This window comes from Canis aureus, chromosome 32, assembly GCF_053574225.1.
Source record: "Canis aureus isolate CA01 chromosome 32, VMU_Caureus_v.1.0, whole genome shotgun sequence".
NCBI classification, from domain to species: Eukaryota; Metazoa; Chordata; class Mammalia; order Carnivora; family Canidae; genus Canis; species Canis aureus.
Genome location: NC_135642.1, coordinates 42,507,556 through 42,526,016, shown reverse-complemented (window position 1 = coordinate 42,526,016; position 18,461 = coordinate 42,507,556). Strand labels below are relative to the sequence as shown.

The following is an 18,461-nucleotide window of genomic DNA, read 5'->3' as shown; positions in this document are numbered from 1 at the left end:
ACACAGGTTGTGACAGTAGTTTGTTTTTTTTTTTAATACATTCTTCCATGGATTGTACATTCTACTTAGGACAAAGAGACAAATAAGTAACCTTTCTATTAGGCCAGATGGTGGTGTTATGGAGAAAAGTAGGGGAGGGAGCTAGAAAGGGTTGGAGGGTTGGGTAGGGAGTAGCTAACTTAGGCGTTGAGGGTCAAGTTGTATAGGGCCTGCAGATCAATGTTAAGGGTTTGAACTTTACCGTGGCTGAGATGGTGGGTCACTGGAGGAATAAGTAGAAGGAAGATAGAATCCAGCTCAGGTCCCAGTGATCATGGGTTGCTGTTTGAGAAGAGACTAGAGGTTTACAAAGAGAAGTGTTGAGAGGCTATTGTGATAAACTGGGAGGAGATGCTGGGGACTGAGACAGTGGTAGTGGTAGAAGAGGTGAAGCAGGGTTAGTTTCTAAGTTTTGGAGCTAGAGGCTGCAGCCTCGTTGTAAGGTATATGACACGGGAGGATTATATGACACTCCAAGGTGTTTGGCCTGAGTCACCAGAAGGATGGAAGTGCCATCCTGAAATGGGAAGATTTGTGGGAGGAGGAGCAGAAAGTCGGAGGTACCTGTTGGATAAGCAGGTATAACTGTTGCCTGATACAGAGAAGTCCACAGGTACGCGAAGGGGTCTGGTCTGGAGTACCGGGTGTGTAGGCAGGAATGAGCCCTAGTGAGCCTGGGTAGGCTATCTCCTAGGAAGGGGTAGGGAAGTTGTGAGACTCAGTTCTTTGTTTAGAAGTCAGGGAGTTGAGAGAGCAACTCAGGAGATGGGGAAGGAGTGGTCAGTGAGGGAGAAGGAAAAGCAGGAGAGCCGGATACCTGAAGGCAAGTGAAGAGGGTGCGGTCGGCTCTGCCAGCAAGCCGCTCTAGGTTAGGCTTAGGTGAAGTCTGGGAATCGACCACTGGATCTAACTGTGTGGAAGCCCCTGATAATCTGGACCAGAGCAGTTTCAAGGGCCGGCGGGGAAGGGAGGGTAGGGACAACAAAGTGATTGGAATGGGTTTTAGTGAGAGCAGGGCAGGAGGAGAAGAGAGAAGAAATAATGAAGAAGGCCCTTGCTGGGGTTCAGATGGCAGGTTGAGGCCAGACCCTGGGCCATAACTTCTGTCTCCTTCCAGCCAGCCTCCTGTGTGCACGTGGAAGGTAAGACCCTCTCTTACTGTTGAAAGCCTCCTGGCCCCCAGGGACATCCCTGCCCCCTTCTTCATGGTGCTCTAAGTAAGGAAGCCATGAGTCCCTAATTAAGAAATCTCATTACTTTAGCCAGGAAGGGGGTCTGGCGTGGGTTCCGTAGCTTGAGATCTGTAACACGATACCGTGTTATAGGCAGTTCATCCTCTGGCTACCCAAAAGCCTTCCTATTTCAATTCCAGGAGCCAAGTCTGAAGATGCTGATCTTGAGTTGGTCTGATTTCTCCTCTTCTCCAATTACCCTCTTAAGCTGGTCAAGACTTACATAGTTTTTTTTTTTTTTTTTTTTTTTTAATTTTTTTAATTTATTTATGATAGTAACAGCGGGAGAGAGAGAGAGGCAGAGACACAGGCAGAGGGAGAAGCAGGCTCCATGCACCGAGAGCCCGACGTGGGATTCGATCCCGGGTCTCCAGGATCGCGCCCTGGGCCAAAGGCAGGCGCCAAACCGCTGTGCCACCCAGGGATCCCAAGACTTACATAGTTGTTGAGACATCTGTTCTTATGCCGCCTGAGAGGCGTGGTTTGATCAGAGAAACTTTTTTAAATGCCTGGAGAAGTGGTCGATTCCTTCCCTATCCCTCAGAGTGGGCTGCAAGGAGAGCCCATTTTCATGAGGTGGGGCGGGGTGCAGCAAAGCCGGGCTGGCTCCTGTCCGGTGAGGCGGCTAGCTCGAGGTAGAGTAAATAGGTGCGTTCTGGCCTGCTTCCAGTTCTTGGGCCAGCCAGCAAATGACAGTCAGCCCATTTCTTCTGGGCTCTGGGCAGGGCTCCCTGTGAGGGCTGATTTGGCAGTCAGCGCCCCATTCTCAGAGCTCATAGTGTACCAGGGAGTTAGTTGGATGTGCATCTGCTGTTCCTGGAGATGGCCTGCATGGCCAGCAGGATGCTACTTCAGCCTGGGGACTCCGTGAGGACAATGGTCCACTGGGCTGACATGCCCTCAGTCTCTGGTGCCTAGGCCAACCGGGCCGCAGAGGTCCAGAGGCCTGGCCCAGCCTTGAGAAAGCCAGCCTGTGGCAAGTCCTTGGAGTGGTGTCAGGACAAGACACCCTTGGGGCCATCTGGGTTCCAGTCCCCACCTGGGCTGCTCTCTGCTTATAGCGATTCCCATATAGTGCTCTTTTCTCCCGCAGATCTGCCCACTAGCCCTGTGGATCTAGTGATCAACTGCCTGGACTGCCCCGAAAATGCCTTCCTGCGGGACCAGCCCTGGTACAAGGCAGCTGTGGCCTGGGCCAACCGGAACCGGGCGCCAGTGCTCAGCATAGACCCTCCTGTGCATGAAGGCGAACAGGGCATCGACGCCAAGTGGTCACTGGCCCTGGGCCTGCCTCTGCCACTGGGGGAGCGTGCAGGCCGCATCTACTTGTGCGACATCGGCCTCCCCCAGCAGGTATTCCAGGAGGTGGGCATCAGCTACCACTCCCCCTTTGGCTGCAAGTTTGTCATTCCATTGCACTCGGCCTAGAGGGGCTCTGGGCAAATTAGACCCTGCGGTCCCCTGCTGCTCCGGACACACTGAACTTGACAACGAACGCCTTAAGGATGTGAAGCTTCATGGACCTTGTTAAATTTTTTCGCTTTTGGATTTGTTACTTCTGTGAGAGAACAGATCATATTTAAAAATGACCTGTCACCTGCCTGTAGCCAGGGCAGGTGTGTGGGTGTGCTGGGTGGGCAGCAGGCTGAGTGGTTCTAGGCATCTCGACCCTTGGCCCCCTGCGTGGCTGGATGGGGCTTTGTTTACAGACTTAGGCAGCTCACTCACGGACTGTGTTTCAGGTTTACAGTCACTGGGGCCTGAGCAAGCACCTTGCGGGGTGGGGCGGGTCCTGTTTGGGGCCCTGTACTTGCTTTGGCTCCGTGTCCCCTGCTTCTGCACCCCCCCCCCCTTCTGATCATGTCAAACTGGCTGTGCTGCAGCTGCCCCGCTAGAGGGCAGACTCGCACTCCGTTCCTGGCGAGGGCTTGGAGGCGGCCTTCCCAGAGTCCTGCCGCAAGTTGATTTAGGGGCTGATTTGGAGGCTTTTGACCCTTTCTCCTGAGCTGATGCAAGTTTTATGCTGGGATTTTTTTCAAGGGTCTTTCTTCCTTTCCACTCCATCACGCTGAGAGGCAGGAAAGGGGGTGGCATCAGGATGGTTTTACTGTATTGGGATTTTATACTGTTTTTCTGTTTTCTGCATACGTAGTATGAGGTTATGTTACTGTAGAACCACAGTGCCCATCTTGCCAGCAGTGCCCCCCAGCCCCATACCCTCTCTAGCTGGGGCCAGAGCCCTCAGGGTGCAGCTTTAATGTTCAGTATTGGGGAGGTCCCTGGGGGAGCCTGGTGCTGAGCCAGAAGAGGCTCCCTGGTGCTTCTGTGTCTTAGGCCACCACTACCTTGCCCCTACCTCCTTGCCTGCACATATGCCCCCCCTTTCTTCTGCCCCCCCATTTTCCCCTGAAATGGTCCTCTGCAGCTATTGTCCCAGAGCAGGACACAAGTCCCTCCCATCTAGGCTCTGAACCCTTTTTGATTGTCCACTCTAGATGAGTAGGCTTGGGGCCAGCGCCCTCTCAAAGATGCCAAAATGAGGCTAGTTCTAGATGAGCTAGCTGGTGGGTCTCAGCCATAGGAACACATTGCTGCTCAGATCCTAAGGCAGGAAAGCCCTTGGACCTCACATGATTAGGCCTTGGAGGCTGGTTTCAGAACACGAGCCATACCCTAGAGTACCTGCCAGGGGCCCTTGCAAAAAGCTCATGCTCTAAAGCCGTTTTCAGGGCTTCAGGCTTCTGCTTTCTGCCCACTCACTCTGGTTAAGGGGGTGAGTGGGAGGGCTCGCCAAGGAATATGGACACAGGGTAGGCCCTGGTACCATGGATTGTCGCAGGCTACTTCCCACTTCTCATAGGAGCATAGCCAGGAGCAGATGAGGCAGGGCAGAGGGCTGGTCCCTCTTTTCCTCCCATTCTTCCTCAAATGTTAATTGTCTCCAGCAGTGGGAGGCAGCCAGAGACTGTGAGCTTTGTGTGTATCCTCCCTGAACCTCTGCTCACTCTCAGGGCCAAGAAGCTCCAAGATGGAGCCCTCTCTGTAGAGGCAGGGCCACAGTCTGAGGAGCAGTGCTGGGTTACGGGCATTTTCAGTAAGCAGCCAGTAGACTGTGGGTGCCTGCCTGTTGGTAAGCCTCCCCGCGCTGGGTACAGCGGAAGAGGAGCCTGAGGAGCCTGGCCCAGCGGACTCCGCGCTGCAGTGGGTAAGTTGCAGCAGCCCTGGGAGCGAGGGCCTGGTCAGGGGCCACGGGGAGCTTGTTCCTGGGCCTGTCTTCTCCCTGTGGGAGGCTCTGGAGCCTCCTCCTGCCCCCAGCCTGGGCCTTTCCTGGTGGTCTTAAAGATCAGCATGGTTCCTCTGCCTTCAGCTTTTTTCAGAGGCGTCCCGTCCTGTCCCCCAGTCCCCAGCCAGGTGGTCAGGACTACCACTCCTGCAGCTCTTGGGGAACCAAAAACCAGCACTTAAAATAAAGCTGAATGACGGAGGCCTGGGCTCTGGTAAATTGCTGTGCAGGCTGTGGCCTGGAGCTGCCGCCTGGGCCCAGGAGCCCAGCTGGTCAGGCCCCGTCCGCCAGCCTTCAGTCAGCCACGGCTCTTGGGCAGATACGCCCTGAAGTGCCGGCTGGCGACGGGGCCAGGAGGAGGGGAGACTGGCTACTGCCCAGCCAGGCCCCAGCACCTCAGGGCACTTCCCCAGGGCCTGGGGCATGGGGGGGGGGGCACCCCGCTCCTCTGGGCAGCCCAGTTCACACTTAGCTCTCCACAAGCTGAACTGCTAAGAAAGACTTTATTAAGAAGGCCGGGAGTGGGGATGGCAAGGAGCCTGGAGACGGACACACTGGTACCAGGGGTTACAAACAGTAAGAAACACTTTATTATAACTTTACAACATATAAATAGCTTGGGGCAAATCTGTGCTTTCTGGCAGCTGGGCGGGCGTCAAGTCTCGTCCCCTGCAGGCTCCTGCCTTCCTTCACATTGCACTGTTCGTTGGGTGGCTCTGGCCCCGGGGCCCGGTGGTGGGGGTTGGAGAAAAGGCCGGGTGGCCCCGTCCCACTCTCCGGCTCCTGCGGTGGCCTACGCCTGTCATCTGCTCGGGTTGCGGCTGGTGTGGAAGGACCGCTCCTCAGGGGTCAGGCCAGCAAAGAAGGGGTGCAGCAGGGCCTCCGCCAGTGTGATGCGCTGGGCAGGGTCAAATTCTAACATCCTCCTCATCAGGTCAAACAGCTGCACGTGCTCCAAGGAGTCCTGGAGCATGTAACTCTGCTCAGGGACACAAGGCGCCTCAGTGTGACGGCAGGCTCGTGGGAAGCCTTGCTGCACGGGTTGAGGCGGCAGTGCCGCCTCCCTGGAGGACTACTTTGCCCTCCTGACAGCAAGCGGCTCCTTTCTTTTCACGCCTGTGTAGAGCGTTTGGCGCGGTGCCTCTGCCCCCGCATGCAAAGTCCTGACAGGTGGGTAGAGATCACCTCTGCAGAATTCACGGGTCCGAGCACCGAATGCCGTTGATAGAGGCTTCCGGGCCATGTCTAGGTCCTCCCTCCCCCTCAGCCCCGCCTAGTTCTTCCCAAAACTGAGAGGAGAGAGGGCAGGAGGCAGCAGGTCTCTGACATCTGGCTCTTCTGGTGGTTCCCCAATTACATCCAGAGCCACCCTGTGGGGAGGGGCCCCTCGGCCAGCCCCCGGCAGCCTTTAGCTGCCCGGCCTGTCTCTGCTGTGTCTGCCCAGGGCCTGGGGTCTCCTCGGCAGGAGTTGAGCTGGGGGAAGCCAGGAACTGACCTTCAGAGGTTTGCAGTTCTCCTTCACATACCGGCCATCAGAGCTGTTCTCATCCCAAACCAGGCCCCCTTTGTAGAAATACTTCTGTTTCCTGAAAGTGAAAGAAAAGAAGGGGTTGATGTGGCAGGGCGACAAGTCATGGGTGGAGGTCGCAGAAGACAGTGGCAGTCGGGAGTGGCCGCGAAGCGAGGTGCAGGATCCTAGCTGGCCTGACCGAGCAGGGCGGGAATGTGTGCGCGGGTGGTTTCCCAGGTCACACAGTGTGGTGCTCGGGAGGGAAGGCTGCTAGGAGTCTGGGGGAGCCACGACGTCCCAGGAAGACTGGCCAGTGGCCTACGGCCAGCCCGGAGGCTGCCACCAGGGCCTTACCTGGTGCGGTGGATCATGTGTGACGGGATGGGCCCTAGGATCTTCTCCATCATCACCAAGTGTTCACGGTTTTCATGGGTCTGTTGGGGTTTCGGGAATAGAGCAAGCAAGGCTCAGTGCGAGCCTCAGCCCCTCACAGGAGGTAAGGGACGGACCAAAAAAAAAAAAAAAAAAAGATGGGCAAGTGTCTTCTTGCCCCCCCGAGATGGGAACCCATCAGTGAGCAGTAGTCCTGGCCTCTGACCCGGTGGCAGCCGCCAGCCCCTTCTCTCAGGGTCAAGTTCGTGCCCCAGGGCCTCTCAGACCCGTCCATCAGCGAGCACCTGTCTCCAGTTCCCTTGCTCACTCCTCCCGGAACGTGCCCTGCCCTTCTCTGCACCCTCACACAGGCTGTGCCCCCCCCGCCCCGTCCTCCATCTGGAGGCCAAGCGCTCCACTACGCCGACCTCAGGAGCCCGGGCATCCCACCTGTGCCGATGGGTGGGTGGTCGCGGGGCTGCCCAACCCAGCCCCTGCAGCCTGCCCAAGCAGGGCCCACGTGCTGCACCAGGGGGGGGGGGCCTCACCTGAAAGAGCGTGAAGCCCCGGTAGTACTCAAAGAGAATGCAGCCGATGCTCCAGACGTCACAGGGCTGTGCCCAGCCCAGCTCTGAAAGCCAGCGTGGGGAGAGAACAGGAGACTCCGGTCACAGGTCAGCTGCCCTCCGGCTCTTGCCCAAACCCAGAGAAGACCCTTTCCCGGTGAGGTCCAGTCAGCGCCCACAGGGACACAGGCCGCTGGTGGCGGGCACCTCCCTGCCTCCAGTCCTAACCCTCCCAACAAGCCTCCGCGTGGTCAGAGTTGGGGCCACACGGTCACTCACCAAGAATCACCTCAGGTGGGCGATAGTGACGGGTGGCCACGATGGTCGTGTGGTGCTCGTGGTCAAAGGTAGCACTGCCGAAGTCAGCCACTCGGATGCTGGTGTTCTTCACCGACTTCTCCTCGCAGCTCTGAGGCAAGGGAGTCGGGTCAGGAGTCTGACCAGCGGGTGACCCACCCCAGAGCAGGTCTTGCCTCTCCCGACCCGTACCTTGTGCTCATTGTAGAGGGTTTCAAACTCCGAATTCACAAACAAGATGTTCTCTGGCTTCAAGTCTGTGTGGGTCAGTTGGTTTTCGTGTAGAACTGGGGAGGCAAGGGCGGAAGGAGCCGGGCCTTGAGAACCTGGCTGCCCTCGGGCCCCCGCCAGCCGCAGACCAGGCCGGCCGGGCTTCCCTGACTTCTCTGTGCTTGCGGCCCCGCCTGGCTCCGAGTCTTCACCAGAGGGGCAGGCACGGACACCCTCCCTTTAGAGAACCTCCCTCCACCTCCTGGGTGGAGGCCCGGCCTCCTCGGCCCGTCTCCCCGAAGCTGCAGCGTCAGCTGGTGGGGGGGGGGGCTTCTCTCCCCAGCACCAGCTGCGGTACTGGTGGCGGGCCAGGGGCAAATTGGGAAAAAGTCACTAAGTATCAAGATGACAGAGACAGAACACTCCAGCAACCACCCCAGGGCCGGCCCTGGAGCTGCTCCTCATCCCTCAGCCCGGGGGAGACATCCACCTCTTTCCTCCAGCCCCCGCCCCACCAGTGGTGGCACCCGCCACTTCGTGCTCCTGTCTCCTCCCCGACATCACGTGCCAGGTCCCCTCGGCCAGCTCGGGTGTGCGTCCTGTGCCCTCTGCCTGAGCCGACCCCGTGCAGCCTAGCTCTGAGGCCCGCCCTCCACCTGTGCAGGAGCCCGGCCCGTGCCGACCACCACGTCCTGCAGCGTGGTGTGCGTGGGGCCTACGAGTCGGGCCGCGGCCTTTCCATCCTCCACAGGCATGAGCGGGGCCTAGTGGCTGGGCTGGTTCTGGAGCTGCGCCCCCTTCTGCCTGAGAGCCCGGGGCATGGGAGGGCTCAGGAGCCCCCTACCCCAGAGTCCTACCCGAAGGCCTTTCAGCCCTCGGGGCCCCGCAGGTCGGCTGGCGGGCGCACGTGGCTGGCGCGTGGAGCGTGGACGCTTACATCTGAGGGCGTGGCAGAGCTGGTAGGCCATGTGGCGGACGTGCGGCAGGGGGTAAGGCTGGAAGTTGTTCTCCTTCAGGAACTCGAAGGTGTTCTTGCCCAGGAGCTCGAAGGCGATGCACATGTGACCGTGGAAGTTGAACCAGTCCGACATCAAGACACACAGGCTGGAGGAGAATGGTGCGCGGGGCTCAGCCTCGGTGGCGCTGGCTCCCGGCCCTCGCTCAAGCTGGTCGCTGCCCCTGGGGCAGCTATGGGCGGGGGGGTCTGACTCGAGCTGTCCTGCCCCGGCCACCATCCCCGCACCTCAGGAAGAGATGGAATGGCGCATCCCTTCTCCAGCCCCCCTGAGCTTCCCGAGTCTGCAGGAAAGGGACTACCCAGCGTGCGTGTGCCAGAGCGGCTCTTGGCTCTCCTTTGGAGCTCTCTGACCATGTGGGGGCCCAACAGTTTGGGGGCGCATCTTGCCTGACCCCTGCCGTGACCCACGGGCCCCTATTTATGGAAGCGGGCCTGGGAGGCCTGCCTCAGTGCACAGGATGGATGGGGGGACCTGGATGGCAACCCCAAGCTCCACCAGCAGGACTCGCTGGCCCAGCTGCCCCGGCTCCATGGGTAGGGAGAGGACACAGCTGGGGGGGTCCAGGCCACGGGGCTGAGGACGCCATCCCCACTGGAAGCTTCCCCCTTGTTCCCTCCTGACACTCACAATTTGTTCTCTTTGTCCTTCTCCTTGATTTTTTTGAGAACGTTGATTTCTAGCCGGGCGGCCTCCCGGTACTTGCCCACGTTGCGGATGATCTTCAGGGCAACCTGAGACTTCCCTCTGGGAGCCGGGAAGGAAGCAGGGGTTCTCACGAGAAGGTCCCTAGCCCCTCCCCCCACCCTCCACCCCAATCCGGCAACTGCTGGCAAACAGCTTTCACAGCTTTCGGGACGGGACTCCAGGAACAGGACCCGCTCAGAAGAGCGCAGACACCCGACACCCGGCCTGCCCGCAGGCAACGCCACACCTCGCTCTCCCAGCAGCAAGGTCCCCTGGCGTCTGTTAGTCCCTGCCAGCCTGGGCTTATCCGATGGCAGCCACCTCGGGCTCCCAGAGGAGAGCGAGAGTGGAGTAGAGGCCTAGCCCGCTCGGTGACCCAGCCTGTATGTAGGCCAGTCACCCTGACCTGGCCAGGCCACCCCAGCCACAACCTCCTTGCGGCACCCCTTGACCTTCCTAAGTGCCTCTCCATGGCTGGGCAAACAGCTCCCCCTGGAGTGGGGGTTCCAGGATGGGATGAAGCCTTGGCCAGAGGGTAAGGGTGCCAGCAGCAGGGTCCTCTCACCGCAAGTCCCCGGGGCCCTTTGCTACACTCCAGCCCCCACCCCAGCCTGCCTACCAACCAGCCACAGCATTTACCCGAGACCACAGAGCGCCAGGAGGCCCCTTCAGTGTCTACTGAGGACTTTTAAGAATTCCTGCTCCGGGCGTCCCAGCCCCAGCCCCGCCCGGCAGGCCACCGCAGAATGCCAGCAGAGCAGGGGACGACAGCTATCCGTAAGGGACACCCCGGTTTCAGAAGCCCATGGGGAACTAGAGTGAGACAGCTCTGGCTCATAAGGACGTGGCCCCCTGAGGCCTCTGGAAGGCTGGCCCTGGTGCCTAAGAGAAGGCTCACAGGTCCCAGGGCAGAGGCATCTTCTGGAGAACACACTGGTTTTCTCTCCCTATCCCATTTCCCCAGATCCTGAGGGTAGGCAAAGGCCACTTGCTGCAGGCTCCTAGAGCAGGATCCCTCAATGGCAGTCTGATGCTCAACACCGGGAGCGCATCACGTCCCCAGGCAGCCACTGCCAGGGTTCCATGGCTCGGAGGATCCCCCCTTTCCTCTCCGGAAGAATTTACCTCCTCCTCACAACCCCACAGCCAATTCCCTTTGGACCCCCCAGGAACTCCGGGAGCCTTGTGCCTGCCCCTTAGTGACTTCAGACTCTTACCTCCCCTCTATCTACTCAGGGTGGCACAGCCCAGAGAGCTTAGCTGCCCCCATGTGCCCAGCTCGCAGATCTGGCACGTATCTGGTCACAGTATGGCCTACGTGTCCCTATGCCCTCTGGCTCCAGTCCTAACCTGGGCCCACTGGGTCTGAGGGGTTTGTAAACTGGAACTGGGAGCCCAGGAGATTTCCTGTTAGTCGCTGTCACCACCTTATGTGGAGGCCACAGGGCGGCCGTCCTTTCTGAGCCCCGTCTGGGGGTACTCAGCACCACCACTCGACAATCGGGGGATATAGGTAAACCCTGAGCCTCTCTCTTCACCTCTACTACAGCGGAAAGGTCACAACAGGCAGCGTGCAGCTCCAATGAGACAGCACGGTCACACGCGCTTGGGAGCCAGAGCACCAAACCAATGACATTGCCATTAAGGGAGGGAGACGGGGCGCCCAGGAGGCGGTCTCCCAGACTAAGGTGGAGGGGCATGAAATCTGGAAGGCAGCAAGGTTCCCCAGAGGTCCCCAAACACACACAGGTATCACCCCGTTCCACCCGAACACATTCAGAGGACCCACGGTCAACGCTGGCCACCCCGAGGCGGCAGTGGCCGCAAGGTGAGAGCCCAAGTCTTGTTTCTCCCAACAGGGACGGGCCCAGCCTCTCAGGCAGGCCCCAGAGGGCGGGCTCGCGCTTGCTCTCGGCCCAGCAGTGTCCTCAGGCCCCGCAGGGACGGCAGGAAGCCGACCCCGACCACAGAAGAGCCAGGGCCCCAGCCCCGTGCAGATGTCACGGCCACCACAGCAGCGCCCCTGGGCGGGGATGCCGCGTGCCTGTGGAGCCCCGGAACTTCTCCCCATTCCAGGGGAGCAGCAGAAGCCCGACACGCGGGGGCCAGCACCCTGCTATGGCGCCGCCCTTCGGAAAGCACACGGGGGCTCGGACTGCCGCCACCCTCAGGAACCGCAGGCTAGCTCTTCCCAGGACGACCGCTCACCTGGCGTGGTCCAAGCACTCCACCACTTTGCCGAACGTGCCTTCGCCCAGGTTCCCCACGATCTCATCTAGGAGAGAAAAGAAGCAGGGCATGAGGGCCTGGAGGGCAGAGGGCCGGCAGCTCCTGCAAGTTCACAGCATTCAAATTCTCAAAAACAAAAAAGGTTTGTCTCTCACTGCTACACTCTTAAAAACAGAAGTTGCTAGCGTCTGTGTCATTCAGGCAATTACTGGTGGCCCCGCAAAGGCGCCACGCGCACTAGAGGCCCCTCCGGGCAGGAGAGGTCTCGTCTAACAAGGGGGTAGAAAGTAGAGAGGTAAAGTTTTACGAAAGGTGGCTGTACATCGCTCTTGGAGCCAATCGCCGATCCGGCACACCAGGTGGCCCTCCTTGTCATCTTCCACACTCCGGCTGCTGCGCTTACTGCTCTGTTGGCTTCTCTGCATGCACCGCCCCCCGAAACGCCATCCGACCAATCGCATGGTAGGCGGTTCCGATTGACAGATTGAGGTGTCAGTCAAAGGCAGAGGTGGAGACGGTGAGGAGCCGGTGGGTTGGTTGGTTGGATTTTCCAGATCCCAGCATTTCATAAGGCACACAGCATATATAACGATAGGGATATTGCAAGGGACACGTCAAGACACAAACTGACTTCAAAAACAGAAAAGTAAAAACAGCTACAGGTATGTAAAGAAAACTCGGACATTATCTAAGAGAAGGGCGCCGCCAACGCTCAGAAAGACGACCAGCCTCTGCTGCGGAGGGGCCAGGCCACGCGCAGAGCCACGGTCCCAACTCCCTTCTCGCCGAGTGTCCCCCTCCCGGGCCCTCCCGTGATGGATCCAGCCGGGGTGAAGACGCAGTGAGAACGGCGCAAGAAGGTGGCCGGCTCAGCCCGGGCCCGATCGTCCGGAATGGTCAGAGGCCGCTCTGGCTTCCACCGCAGAACGCCCAGCCTGTCGCTGCCTGCCTCCGCTCGCACACGCAGCCCTGCACATGCCCGACAGCTGCCACACAGAGCCAAGCTGCTACCTGCCCCCGACGGCATCCGTGGCCAGACTTCACATCGCCACCAGCAACGGCCTTCCGTCGGCAGCCCTCGTGCCACCGGCCTCGAGCAGGGAAGGAGCCCGGGATCCTCTGGGCCGGTCGCCCTCCTACCACGATGGCCCACACAGGCCCCACACCAGCTCCTGCCCTGGCCTTGGCACCCACCATACTCACAAGCCAGGCCATCCTGAGCCTCGTGATGACACGGGGCACCAAAAAGAGAAGCAGCAGAGCTGCAGACCTGCACCGCCGTCCTGCAGCAGAACGTGGCAATGTGCACAGAGGCCACTGGGCCACGCGGGCTGCCCGCGGTCAACCCTCAACCCGTGGCCACTCAAGGAAGTCACAGGAAAGCTGAGCAGAAGAGATGCCTGGCCCCTGCACCGGTTGCACCACTACTCCTCGGGGGGCCTCCTGGCCGGCGGGAGGGAAGAGGGATGGGAAGGAGAAGAGAAGACAGCACATAACCTGACAGACACACAAGTGGCCTTCCTCGCAGGGGCCCGAGGGCCGTGTGCACTCCCGGGCTCGGCAGAGATCTAGATGACCTGGGCGCTACCACCACTGGCAGGCCCTGCTCCTGGCAGGTGGCCCGCAACTGGACAAGGCCTGGGCCGCAGGCCGCTCAGCCGCCTGGTCAGGTGGCCCGTCGTATGGGGAGCACGTCCTCCTGGTCTCAACCGCCCCTCCCGGGAAGAGGCGAGGCTGAAGAGGGCCTGGCTGCAGGTCAGAGGGCAGCTCGCAGTCCGAGCTGCCAGGCAGACCTCCCTACCCGTGTGCGCTCCAGCCTTCAGGCCCCCGGGAAGGGGTGTGGAGAAGAGAGACCTCGGAGGTGGGTGCTGTCCATACCCGAGAGAGCTCGTTGTGCGTGGGCCACGCCGGGGTGGGGAAGGACCAGGCCGCGCAGCTCCAAACCACATACCAGCAGCCCTATCAGGTTCCCTAAGTGTCCCCGGCCACTCGCACCACGTGGCCTGTGCCCAGAGCAGCGTGTAGACAGAGACAGGCCGGGGGCCAGCCAGCGCCGGAACCAGAGCCCCCCGCTACCACTGCCGATGGGCCAGCAGACGGAGCGGCCGGGCCTCCTACTCAGCCCTGCACCTGGACCAGACGACACAGACACACACACATGAACGCACACCCGATGCGCGTGCGTGGGGCTGGCAGTACTCACCCGGACCAGCCAGCCTGAGAGAAGGCTAGAGAGACAGGAGGCCTTTAAGCCCCAGCCAGCACACTCTGGCCACCACTCACCGAGGAGGCGCTGCTACAAGACCTGGTGCGGCGTTTGTGGCAGTGGTGGGCGTGCTTGCGTGTCCGGTACGGCTCCCTCTCTCGGGACCTCCGACGATGGTGGGAACGTGAAGATCCATAGCAGTCCTCTCCAAAGGATGGGCTCCGCTCTTCACACCGGTACGTGTCACTGTCACGGCGCTCCCGGTATCTCCTCTGGTAGGGCAGGCGGTCGTGGCTGCCAGAGGGAGACGGGAACACTGGTAAGATGGGAGCTTTCCTCCCACGGGCCCGGGGTTTGCTTCTGGGCAAAAGATGTGTGGTGAGGCTCCCAAAAAGAGCTCACAAGGCTTGGAGCAGAGGCATGTAGACCTGGGGGGAGGGGAGGGCGTGTGCATGAGGCCCAACGCTGCCGGCAGGAGGCAGAGCTCCGGGGAAGGTGAGTGGCATGAAGGGCCTCGGGGGTCCCCATGCCCACTGAGACAGGACCAGGGACCCAGCTCTGGAAGAGATGGAGGCTACGTTCTTAACCCCACTGAGGGAAGCTCAGAAGCCAGCAGGGGACATGCTGGCCTAGAAAATGGGGAACACGTCTGGGAAGGAAGGCTCAAGGACAGGGAAACGGGCAGCAGGACAGCAGTGAGCCCCGGGCCCAGGAACACAGCTGAGATGGGGGGCGTGTGTGGCGGGGGACAGGGGCAGAGGCGGCCGGCCCCAAAGCAGCCTCCAGGCTGTCTCCCCAGCCCGCCGAGGGATGGGGCCCCTTCCTCCCACCTAGGCCCCTGTCACCTTCTGGACCGAGATCTCCGGGGCGGAGGCTCCCTTCGAGACGGGTACCGCAGTCTCCCTTCGTGCTCCCGACTGTAAGACCTCCTCCTCTTCCATCGGTAGCTCAGGTACGGGTCTGGCTCAGGGGAGCGGTATCGCTTACAGTGATGCATCTAGGCCACGAGAAAGAGAGCCCTGCTCAGCGGGCAGCAAGGCGTGGGGCTGCTCGGCCAAGGCGCTCCTGGAGAAGAGGCCCATTGTTGTGTTTGGGGGCAGCCCCTCCCAGGGGTTTATGGAGCCAAAAAGAGCTCTGAGGTCACACTGGTCAGACAGCACACAACGGGCAACACCCTTCTCTGCCAGCGAACAAACAGCTGCCTCCCCAGCACAGCATCGCGGGCCTGGGGGCCTGAGTGCCCGGGGACACCCGGAGGACCGGCACAGGTGCCGAGACAGAAGGGGGGCTGGGGAGCACCTCCCCGGCGACCAAGGCCAAGGGGAGGAGAGCCTCCCGTCGGTGCGGCTCTAAGAAGGGACTGGTCTGTCAAGCCAGAGGCCAGAGTCACAGGCCGGTTGGCAGGGAGCCAACACTCGGGAGCAAAGGGTGAAAGCCCTTAAGTCTGAGGCCAAGTTGCCTGGCCGAGGCCTTGAACTGGACCTCACTCAAGGGAGCAAAGACCACATGTCAGTGTGAGGAGCCACGGGCAGAAACGAGACCTGCCCTTGGAGCAGGCGACGCAAAGGGTCTCACAAACCGGCCCTAGCCCGCGCCGACTGGGGGCCGTCCAGCCCCTGCTACTCCGTACTCCGTCTCAGCACTGGTAAACCGACGCCAGCATCCTCAGAGCCCAAGACCCCCTGGAACCCTCTGACCCGCTGCGGTGCCGCGGCAGGCCGTGCCTCGCCTCTCTGGACGTGCCCCTTGTCTAGACGCCCTGCTCCTGTCCCCTCTCCTGTGCTCCTCTCGGGAGCAGCCGGGGGCGCTGAGCGTGTGGCAAGCTTGTGCGCTTGGAGGCAGGCCAAAAGGGCCCTTACCTTGCCATCCCTGTTCAGTGGGACTTAGACCTGCCACAGAAGATCGCCAGGCTGGATCAGACAGCAGCTGAAGAAGACGGCTGTGAGGCCAACTCCCTGTTCCACCCACACCCAAAACCTAGCCCTGCCTGCGTCGGGAGGCTGGGCCAGAGACTGTCGCCGGCCTTCCTCCCAACCCCTTCCTGGGCCTTAGCCAACCTCCAGTGGTGGTCAGTCCCGGGCTTGCCTGGTCAAGCACATTTGGACAAAGCCACCAGAGCTGCCCCATCTCATGAGAAGCGTCTGAACAAGCTCCTCGTGGGTGAGCAGGGCAACCAGGCGTGTCTGACTAAATCCCTGGGAACTTCTCCAGGACCCTGAGAAAATCGCTGCTTTCGTCTCCCCACCAGCAGGCTCTTCCCCTATCTACCTGGAGGCCCAGGCCCCAGCAACCCCTGGAGGTAAACACTATGTGAAATCACCAACAACTCCCCAAGAGCTTAAATTGCTTTTCTGTTTTGATGACCAGCTGACTAATGTTTCACTGTTTTCCTGCAATTACCCTAGGCCAGGCGCCCAAGTTATGGGGTGAGGGCAGGATCTCACGTCTCCCTGAGTGACGTGGAGCATGCTCTGGTGGCCAGGCGGACAGAAGCACCAGAGCTGGAGGACGCGATCCTCCACACCTGCGCCCCGTGGTTACTTTTGGCTGATGCTGCCCCAGCGCTGCGACCTCAAACCTCACCCCCAAGACTGCCTCCTGGGACCTGGAGGATTCGTGTGTCCACCCATGTTCACCACAGTGAACCGAACACAAGTTCAGATCTGCCGGAATCCCAACACTGCCCCTGCCAGCTGTGCGCCTGCCGTCGGGCAAGCTATTCAACTACCCTGACCTTCGACTTCCTCTGGCAACGAGGGAACAGCCATCCCTCCTGGGGCTCTGCGAGGATTTAATTATGCCACTTCCACAATACCTGCTTTTATGTCAAATGGCTTTACTGAAGTCAGCCTTTCATTAGCAAGATTAAAAAAGATTCCAGGTAACACCTCCGAGTCTATGTTAGGACAGAAACAATATATTTTTTAAGCCTCTTCCAAGAGGAGAAAGAGCCCTGGGTAGAAAACCCCCAACTAAATCCTAGTGCTGCCACTCTGTGGCCTCGGGACCTGACACAAGTCACGCTAGGCCTTGGTCACCACACCTGAACCCTGGAGACAACGCCGGCCGGCCCACCTGGCAGGAGGTGACAAGGAGGAGCGCTCCCCGCACCGCACAAGGGATCCAGGGCAGGTGGCCTCTCCTTCAACGCATGCTAGACCCAAGCGCTGGGAGCAAGATGCCCCCGTCTACCGTCCTCATCCACGACCTCGGATGCTCTGAGACCCCAGCAAGCCGGCTACTTAGGGGTCACAGTCAGGTCCAGAAGGCTCTGCTCTTGCAGCGAAGAGGGAGACCACGTAAAGGAAGCCAGGCCGGGCTGGCAAGCGGAGCAGCGGCGGGCGCCTCTACGCTCCCGGGCCCGCCGCACCAGCGCCCCGGTTGCTTCTGGCCGCCGCCGCCGCACCGCCGCGGCCTCAAACCCGCCGCCTTCCGAGCCGCTGCCACCGAGGGAAACGCTCCTCCTTTTCAAGGGCACGGAGGAGGGAAGCTGGAAGGCCGCCAGCCCCGCCTCGACGGGGGCCCGGCGCAGGCAGCTCCCTCCCCGGCTCCGCAACGGGGCGCCCGCGCCCGGAACCAGCGCGCCCCGAGCCCCCGAGCGCCCCGGCCCGGCCCCTCCCCCGGCCGGAGCGGCTCCCCCCGCGGCTCCCCCGGCGGCTGCATCCGCGGCTCCCCCCGCCGCCGGGCCCCGCTCGCGTCCCTTCCTGGCGCCCCTGCGGCCCCGGGCCCCGGGCCCCTTCCCCGTAACCGCCGCACCGGGCGGGGGGCCGGCCTCAACCGCGATCCAACTCCGGGCGGCGCGGGGAGGAGCCTGCAGGCCTCGCGCAGGGGCCGCGGGAGGGTCCGAGGCCCGCGCAGGCCCCGGGGGGACCCCGCTCCCGGCCGCCCGGCGCTCAGACGCCGCGGCCCGACACCCGCACCGGCTCCGCGGGGCCCGGAGGTCGCGGTCTGCGGCGGCCGCCCCTCCGGAGAAGCCGCGGGTCAGGGGTGAGAGGTCGGGGCCGCGGCCAGGGGCGGGCCGAGGAGGAGGAGGAGGAGGGGCCGGGACCCACCCGGGGCCAGAGGCCCGCGCCCGGCGCGCCCGCCTCACCCCCCGCCGCCGCCGCGGGCCCGCACTCACCGTGGCCCAGGATCCGGCTGCGGCTAGGCCCCACTCCCCGCTCCGAGCGCCTCTTCCGCTTCCGGCTCGGCCTCCGCCGCGCGGCCCCGCCCCTCGCGTGACGCGGCGCTCGGCGGGCCCCGCCCGGCGGCCCGGCCTCTCTAGCCCGTCCGTCGGAGGCTCGGGGGGCGGGGACCGGCCTCTCTAGCCCGTCTCTCGGAGGCTCTGGGGGGCGGGGACCGGCCTCTCTAGCCCGTCTCTCGGAGGCTCTGGGGGACTCGGCCTCTCTAGCCCGTTCCTCGGAGGCTCGGGGGGCGGGGACCGGCCTCTCTAGCCCGTCTCTCGGAGGCTCTGGGGGACCCGGCCTCTCTAGCCCGTTCCTCGGAGGCTCGGGGGGCGGGGACCGGCCTCTCTAGCCCGTCCCTCGGAGGCTCTGGCGGGGGGAACCGGCCTCTCTAGCCCGTCCCTCGGCGGCTCTGGGGGACCGGCCCCGCCGCCGTGCGCACTGGTTCCGGGGGACCGAGAGGCCGCCCCTGGCCGCGGTCCGCCGTCCGCGTGTCGCGACGCACGTAGGCCCCGAGCCTCGACCGGGGAGCCGGCCCGGCGGCGGGCGCTGGGGGCCGGGAGGTGGGGCCCGCCGCGGAGCCCACCCCGCCCCGCCCCGCCCCGCCCGGTTTCGCGGCGGCCCCGGGCCCGAGGGCGCGGACCGGCCCGG

General features: G+C 62.0%; 2 protein-coding genes across 9 annotated transcripts in view; one reads left to right on the top strand and one right to left on the bottom strand.

Annotated features, from left to right (window-relative positions):
- Positions 1 to 7,554, top strand: part of EDC3 (enhancer of mRNA decapping 3) — a 53,743-nt gene extending 46,189 nt beyond the window's left edge. For 3 of the 4 annotated variants that reach the window (XM_077881916.1, XM_077881914.1, XM_077881918.1), the window contains exon 8: positions 2,347 to 7,554. In XM_077881916.1, coding sequence (XP_077738042.1) covers positions 2,347 to 2,699 — 353 coding nt within the window. In that variant the 3' untranslated portion in view covers positions 2,700 to 7,554. The remainder of the gene's footprint in view (positions 1 to 2,346) is intronic. The other variant, XM_077881917.1, reaches the window with a different exon arrangement.
- CLK3 (CDC like kinase 3) lies at positions 5,122 to 17,909 on the bottom strand. 5 transcript variants are annotated; one of them, XM_077881920.1, is made up of 13 exons: positions 17,768 to 17,909; positions 14,493 to 14,644; positions 13,725 to 13,941; positions 11,764 to 11,860; positions 11,421 to 11,487; positions 9,156 to 9,272; positions 8,447 to 8,613; positions 7,492 to 7,586; positions 7,282 to 7,411; positions 6,985 to 7,067; positions 6,419 to 6,498; positions 6,050 to 6,140; positions 5,122 to 5,533 (listed from the first exon to the last, which is right to left on the bottom strand). In XM_077881920.1, the coding sequence occupies exons 2-13, from the start codon at positions 14,642 to 14,644 to the stop codon at positions 5,357 to 5,359; spliced, it is 1,473 nt and encodes a 490-aa protein (XP_077738046.1). In that variant the 5' UTR covers positions 17,768 to 17,909; the 3' UTR covers positions 5,122 to 5,356. The 5 variants fall into 5 exon arrangements, with proteins under 5 accessions (XP_077738046.1, XP_077738048.1, XP_077738047.1 ...); XM_077881922.1 differs by lacking the exon at positions 17,768 to 17,909 and adding an exon at positions 17,700 to 17,755; XM_077881921.1 differs by lacking the exon at positions 17,768 to 17,909 and adding an exon at positions 16,723 to 16,974.
- Positions 17,910 to 18,461: the final 552 nt, after the last annotated feature.